The 8027-nt window shown below is 41.1% G+C and overlaps 1 protein-coding gene across 1 annotated transcript in view; it reads right to left on the bottom strand.

Annotated features, from left to right (window-relative positions):
- The window catches only part of TSPAN13 (tetraspanin 13), a 24754-nt gene that overhangs the window by 5294 nt on the left and 11433 nt on the right, over positions 1-8027 (bottom strand). Inside the window, exons 3-5 of the mRNA XM_015421585.1 lie at positions 6957-7037; positions 4954-5067; positions 4473-4583 (exon numbers count right to left, since the gene is read on the bottom strand). Of these exons, the coding sequence (XP_015277071.1) occupies positions 4473-4583; positions 4954-5067; positions 6957-7037 (306 nt within the window). The remainder of the gene's footprint in view (positions 1-4472; positions 4584-4953; positions 5068-6956; positions 7038-8027) is intronic.

The following is an 8027-nucleotide window of genomic DNA, read 5'->3' as shown; positions in this document are numbered from 1 at the left end:
TTTGCACTTGCAGCATCTGATCTTCCAAAGATACAGTTTTCTTTTCCAATTTTTGCACTTTTTTCCTCACTATCTGCGTTGTCTCAGCCATTTCCTTTACTTTCTCAGCATCCTGCTTCATTACTTGAATCAAACCCGTTATTTGTGTTTGCTGAGCAGTAATGCTTGTTGTCACAACTTGCAGCTGCTTTTGTTGTGCAGTAATATTCGCTGTTACAACAGACATCTGTTCTTTAAAGACATTGAGCTGTTCCAGCAGAGGGTGCATGACCTCTGTCATCGCCTTCGTCGTCTCACTGGTCGTTTCCGGGGACTCTAGTTTCGCTTTTTAAAGTTTCTCTTTGTCTCTGTCCCTCTTCCCCACCATCTTTTTCTCGTTTGTTTGCTTTCGCAATAAATTTTAAAGTCTCTGAATACGCGCTTATCTGTATAGCTCGATGGATGAGTACTTCTGTGCAATTTCTTGTTTATTCTTCCACTCCCTCCCCTTTTGCTCAATGATTTATGGGCATGGGAGGCTTCCCTCCCACAACTCCCACTCGCTTCTGCCGTTTCGCCGCTTCGGGTAAGGAGTGTCTTTTTGTTTAAAAATCAGTTCTCATTTGACTCACGTTCATAGTTGGTCTTCCGACCCCTCTTCATTCATCATTTCAAACGCCTGATCTCCTGTGCTTGACCCGGCTAGCTTCACTTGTACCATCAGGTCTCTCAGCTGGACGGACCACTGGAGCAAGGGGGAGCCTCAATTCTCTGGCATTTGCCTAGAGAAGAGGCTACCCCCTCAAAGCTCCTTGGCCAGGTGCCCTTCCCCAGGCTCGGAGGGGGGTTACGAGCCTGCTCACCCCCTCCATCCGCCAGAGCACGGAGACACCCCCGGGAGGTCAGGGAGTTGAGTCCGTGAGCGTGCCGCCATCAACCGGAAGCAGTTTTAATTCTGAGTGATCTCCAGCCCTCACCTGAATATTGGCAGCAATGGTTCCCCAGTAGGAAAGTACAGTCTTTCTCTGCAGTGGAGACCAAAGCAGCTTACAACATTCTCCTCTCCCCCTTTTGATCTGCACAAGCCTGTGAGGTAGGTTAGAATGAAAGTCTGTGACTGGTCTGAAATAACCCATTCAGCTTCCACAGTAAGAACCTGGGTCAGGGGTGGCCAAAGTGCAGCTCGGGAGCCACATGTGGCTCTTTCATGCAGTCTAATTTAATGTTAATAAAAAGTAAATTTGCATATTTTTCAGTTGAAACTTATGTGTAATATTTCTTCATGTCTTGTGGCTCTAAAGCATCTGACGGTTATTCTATGTGGCTGTTACGTTAAGCAAATTTGACCACCCCTGACCTGGGTCTAGCAGAACCTTCTCCGAAGCACTAACTGCTATGCCTAGGGTAGCCAACCTCTAGGTGGAGCCTGAAGATCACTGGGTATCATAACTGAACTCCAGACAACAGATCTCTCTCTCCCTAGAGAAAATAACTGCTTTGGGTGGTGGGCTCTGTGACATTCTATTCAGTTGAGGCCACTCCCCTCCCCAAACTCTGGCTTCCTTAGACTCCACTACAAAATATCCAGGAATTTCCCAACCTGGAGCTGGCAACCCTAGTCACACACACAAAAAAAAACCTTTATTGGCATGAAGGCAACCCTAGTCAGGACCAATGAGTTCACCACAAAGGCCTCAAAAGGGCTTCCTTCCTTTGCCTTTTTAATACAAAAAAATCTGGACACACACGACCCAATCAGTTAAACAAGTATAAAGCCAACAGTTGTGATAGTCTGACCCACAATCAAACAGTCCTAAGACTTATAAAGAATGCTGTTTATGTACTGCAATCTAAAGCACTACAACATGATACACAACTCAATAGAAAATCCTTGAACCAAGGTACATAATCCGGAGACGACGTTGATTATGTGATTATTTGCCTTTTTTATGACAGACACAAGCTTGGTTGCCTAGCAACAGCCACTGAGGGAAAAGTTAGTCCCACAGGAGCAAAGAAGGAGAAGTGTCTTCATCAGGAGAGACAGCCGTTTTGGCAGTTTTTTTCTGTGAGGGAAGAGTGTCCAGGCTGGCAGTGGGTGGGGGAGAGGAGCAGACCCAGCCCCCAGCCAATGGCACGCAAGTACTCTTGAGTTGATGGGTCAATGGCTGATGGAGCACACTGCACAGCCAATGGGAGAACTGGAAATGGCCAATACGTAAGGGAATTATATACATAGGATTATTAGTTATTTATTATTTTATTTATTTATATGTTCAATTTATAAATTGCTTATTTTCTACTATGTAAGGCTCTAGGTGATGTACAACTGCTAAAAATAAAAGTAAAAACTGAAAATCGCCTACATCATCTCAGATGGTGTCAAACATTCCTTTGTGAGCCCTTCACAACTGCATACAGTGATTAAAGAGGGCCACAGCAGGAGGTACAGTAGCAGCCCTAATAGCCCAGGCTAGCCCGATTTTGTCAGAACTCCGAAGATTAGCAGGGTCGGTACTTGGATGGAAGACCACCAAGGAAGTGAAGAGAATTTTACCACAACCTAACTAGAAATCCAGAGAAGTGGTTATCTTTTTAATTTATGGCAGACATTCTGCACTGAGGACATTTTTGGAAGAAGCTCTTTATTAATCCGTAAAGCCATTTTTGCACTTACCTCAGTGAAGCTAAAGAAGAGCCCAATACCTCCTACAAATCTCAGGACCATGCCAGAATATTCTTCTAATATGGGTGCACAGGGTGAGCAGTGTGATGTTTGAATACAAGTCTGCAATAAAGTGAAGTTCAACTCATATTAAAGATATGATTTGTTTCAAGTATGTTTAAGTAGAAAGACTGAAAATTTGATCTTAACTTTCAGTGATTCATTCTCCATGTACTATGGGTGACCCCACTAAATTTATGTCCACTCTAAAAATTCAGTCATAGTTGCATCTATGTTATCTGTATGTAATCTTCATGAGTCACAAGGTTATGAAAGTTATAAAGCCAACTCGGTGTGCAAAGAGGGAAAACCCAGCATGCAGGGTACATTGTAATTTTTTTTTATTCAGAAAGATATAATTGCAAAGATATATGAGCGCATTGCTCAATTCTTCTAAGCCAGGATTTGGAGCATAAACAAGGTATCTACTTACAGCTGAACAAGTTCCGTCTTTATTGTCATTTCGGAACCCACAACAATTTAGATTCCTCTCAATATCCTGTTTTGCACTGTTCGTGTTGTTCCACCCAACTTCTAGAAGCTGGCTCTAGGAGACCAAGAAAATTGTTTGATTTAGTAATGTTTCCATTCTTTATACTGTATTTAGCCAAAAGAAAGATGACCCTGAATGTTAAAATGATCCCCATTAAAAAGTGCTATATACAAAGGATTTTTTTAATTATTATTGTACTTAACTGTAACTTTATATGAAGACACCTTCCCTGTGGAAAAAACCTGGTCTTCATTTAAAGTAAACTGGCTGTATCATTTGATGTGATGATATACTATGTTCAAACCTTCAAACAGCACCTTGTCACCTTGGACTAGTGATTGTGAAACTGATAACATGCTGTTTAAAGGTTTGAACATAGTGTAAACCTGCACTTTGATGTATTGTTTTGGTGAACATACGTTTGGTAATACTAGTATTTATATAATAGTACAGAAAATTTTTTAAAAAGAAAAATCGAAAGCAAAAAATAGATCTACCTTAAGCATACAGCTACTATACACAGTGTCATATTTTCCCATATCTTTCTAACACCGTGACCCCCAATTTTGCCTAGCAACAGCCACTGAGGGAAAAGTTAGTCCCACAGGAGCAAAGAAGGAGAAGTGTCTTCATCAGGAGAGACAGCCGTTTTGGCAGTTTTTTTCTGTGAGGGAAGAGTGTCCAGGCTGGCAGTGGGTGGGGGAGAGGAGCAGACCCAGCCCCCAGCCAATGGCACGCAAGTACTCTTGAGTTGATGGGTCAATGGCTGATGGAGCACACTGCACAGCCAATGGGAGAACTGGAAATGGCCAATACGTAAGGGAATTATATACATAGGATTATTAGTTATTTATTATTTTATTTATTTATATGTTCAATTTATAAATTGCTTATTTTCTACTATGTAAGGCTCTAGGTGATGTACAACTGCTAAAAATAAAAGTAAAAACTGAAAATCGCCTACATCATCTCAGATGGTGTCAAACATTCCTTTGTGAGCCCTTCACAACTGCATACAGTGATTAAAGAGGGCCACAGCAGGAGGTACAGTAGCAGCCCTAATAGCCCAGGCTAGCCCGATTTTGTCAGAACTCCGAAGATTAGCAGGGTCGGTACTTGGATGGAAGACCACCAAGGAAGTGAAGAGAATTTTACCACAACCTAACTAGAAATCCAGAGAAGTGGTTATCTTTTTAATTTATGGCAGACATTCTGCACTGAGGACATTTTTGGAAGAAGCTCTTTATTAATCCGTAAAGCCATTTTTGCACTTACCTCAGTGAAGCTAAAGAAGAGCCCAATACCTCCTACAAATCTCAGGACCATGCCAGAATATTCTTCTAATATGGGTGCACAGGGTGAGCAGTGTGATGTTTGAATACAAGTCTGCAATAAAGTGAAGTTCAACTCATATTAAAGATATGATTTGTTTCAAGTATGTTTAAGTAGAAAGACTGAAAATTTGATCTTAACTTTCAGTGATTCATTCTCCATGTACTATGGGTGACCCCACTAAATTTATGTCCACTCTAAAAATTCAGTCATAGTTGCATCTATGTTATCTGTATGTAATCTTCATGAGTCACAAGGTTATGAAAGTTATAAAGCCAACTCGGTGTGCAAAGAGGGAAAACCCAGCATGCAGGGTACATTGTAATTTTTTTTTATTCAGAAAGATATAATTGCAAAGATATATGAGCGCATTGCTCAATTCTTCTAAGCCAGGATTTGGAGCATAAACAAGGTATCTACTTACAGCTGAACAAGTTCCGTCTTTATTGTCATTTCGGAACCCACAACAATTTAGATTCCTCTCAATATCCTGTTTTGCACTGTTCGTGTTGTTCCACCCAACTTCTAGAAGCTGGCTCTAGGAGACCAAGAAAATTGTTTGATTTAGTAATGTTTCCATTCTTTATACTGTATTTAGCCAAAAGAAAGATGACCCTGAATGTTAAAATGATCCCCATTAAAAAGTGCTATATACAAAGGATTTTTTTAATTATTATTGTACTTAACTGTAACTTTATATGAAGACACCTTCCCTGTGGAAAAAACCTGGTCTTCATTTAAAGTAAACTGGCTGTATCATTTGATGTGATGATATACTATGTTCAAACCTTCAAACAGCACCTTGTCACCTTGGACTAGTGATTGTGAAACTGATAACATGCTGTTTAAAGGTTTGAACATAGTGTAAACCTGCACTTTGATGTATTGTTTTGGTGAACATACGTTTGGTAATACTAGTATTTATATAATAGTACAGAAAATTTTTTAAAAAGAAAAATCGAAAGCAAAAAATAGATCTACCTTAAGCATACAGCTACTATACACAGTGTCATATTTTCCCATATCTTTCTAACACCGTGACCCCCAATTTTTGTACTATCCACAGGATGATCGCCAGGCTCCCACCAAGTGTAGGGGATCCTCTGCTCTGGGGGCCCTCCACCGGCATGGATCAGCTGGCCGGGACGGATACCAGCAGGAAATGGAGGCCTAAGTTTGCATCACTGGCAACGCAGCTATGTCACCTCCAGCATGCACAAGAAGTGATATCATCACATCACCAGCAACACAGGGATGCTCTGGTATCTGGGCAAAACTCTATGGTAAAAAACTTCTACTATAGTTTTGCTCAAATACCAGAATGTCCCCATGTTGCTGTTGACTTGATGATGTCACTTCCAGTGTCTGCCAGAAGTGACACTGCTGCATCACAGGCAAAGCAAGCCTAGCCCTCTCTTTGCTCCCAGAAAGTTCCCCCCACCCCTTGCTGGTACCTGGCAACCCTACTCCACGGTGCCTATGGGTGTCACATTGGGGGATCCTGCTTTAGGCGATGTTCTGTGTTTGATGTCAACATATTAATTTATGACAGTGGTGAACAAGTTTGACCCTCCAGTCACAGCAGTCTGAGTGCCAAAGACACCCCCCCCCAAAGACTGCTGTTGACTGCCCATTCAGAAGAGGGGAAAGTAATGTTCTTTTCACTGCTATCTTATGAATAGCTACAACTAAACTAGCGTTTGCTCAGTGGCTGCTAGTGTTTGATGCAGCCAATACATGAGGAATTAGCATCCAGTACTTGAACACTCAGTGCTTCTCAGGGACTGCCAGTTAGTTGCCCCATTTTCAAACACTGTGGTCATTTCTGAGCGCCAGGAACCCATATACCAGTTTGACAATTACTTGTTTGAGAGCCTGATTCTTAATGACGTTAAGTGGGAATGCTCACTCAATTAAATCAAAGGTAAATAAATATAAATATTTATACCAAATATAATATAAAATCAAACGCGTGAAGGAGTTACTGCTTTGTTTTTAACTTGGATGTCAAGAATTAATTAAGCCCAGATATGCCATGAAATTATATATATCCCCTGCAAAGTTGTATAGGCCCTAGCTGCTTGTTTAGGGCTCTCCTCTCTGCTTTTCAGCTTCTTCCTGCAAGTTTAATCAGCACCCTCCCTAACTTAAAAGAGAAAGAACCTAAAAGAGGTGTAATAGTTGTATCAGATACAGCCAAACCTGAGCTTGGGGATAAGGGTATGTTGCTGATTAGCTGCAGAGTTCATAAGCTTGCCAGTAACAATTTAAGCGCAGAAGCACACAGCTCCTGAACCATGGGTTTGGTCACCTCTAATGAAAATCACTTTCTGCTGACTCATGCAGACATATCCCTGTCCCTGTATTAGACACATCAGCCATAACTAGATCACTGGTGCTTTTAGACAAAAAAGTGGCATGTCTTACCTGTTGGTCTTTGTTCAATGTTAAACAAGCACAGGAGACGGAGAACTGTATAATAAACACTACCAAGAGAATAATCATGTACTGAAATCACTCTGTTAAGGTAATCAAGACTGCACTTTCACAATGCATATCACAAACCCAAAGTTAAACCACAGCATGGAAAAAAGGAGAATTTTTGCCATAAATCCTGATTTGGATTTACTTCCAATTAGATATATGCCTATTGAACAAGACAATGTGAAGTGGCCATCTTAGAGTGCAGATTTTTATGCCATTACTGGTAGCAGACAGAGGAAGGAATTCATGGGGTACTATCCACAGGGAAGTTCTCCTGCCTCAGCTCTCAGTACCCAAAAATGCCTCCTGACAGGCTGTGTCTCATTTCATTAATGGAAAGAAAATGCCATTTGGATGTTCCACCTCACTTCTCTGACATTTTGGACAGGCCTTGGACCCCCCATAATTAACACAATTTATAAACAGTTATTTATAAACATTTAAACAGCTGGTTTAAGTAAGGGCAATATATTTCCTCTGGTTTGTCTCTAGAATCCCCTATACATGACATTGTAACTCCATTTAAAGACAGATTATTTCATAAGGTATGCTGTCTAGACTTTTAACAGCAAAACAAAATCAATTGTGCCTTCGGCTCTTGACACACTAAAACTGTTTTACATTGCTTAACTCTGTATCTTATTCCTTGACAGCTGTACAGTTTATTCCTCACTGGAGATTAGGGGCTATGCAAATTTCCACACTGGGCAACATGGTCAAATCTGCCAACATACCCATATTTAGAACTCGAAGCTTTATTCTTTGTTCATGCTTCTACCTCAGTTCAAATCCTCCCCTGCCAAAACACGACTATTTAGCTGGACACTGGCTTATCTCTCAGAGTTGCATATGTGAGCCACTGCTGATCTTTCATGAATCAGGCTGTACTTCAAATGAAGAAGCTTGGCCTGATTGTTTTCTCATATTACCACTGCTGACATGAGATTCTTAAGCCTCCGTCCCTGGCAGCACTTTTCCTAGCCCGGAACAAAAGGGAAGCAACTCTCAATAATA

This window comes from Gekko japonicus, unplaced genomic scaffold (assembly GCF_001447785.1).
Source record: "Gekko japonicus isolate JY-2015 unplaced genomic scaffold, Gekko_japonicus_V1.1 scaffold1585, whole genome shotgun sequence".
Taxonomy (NCBI): Eukaryota; Metazoa; Chordata; class Lepidosauria; order Squamata; family Gekkonidae; genus Gekko; species Gekko japonicus.
The sequence above is the reverse complement of the archived record's forward strand: the minus strand, read 5'-3'. Positions and strand labels throughout refer to the sequence as shown.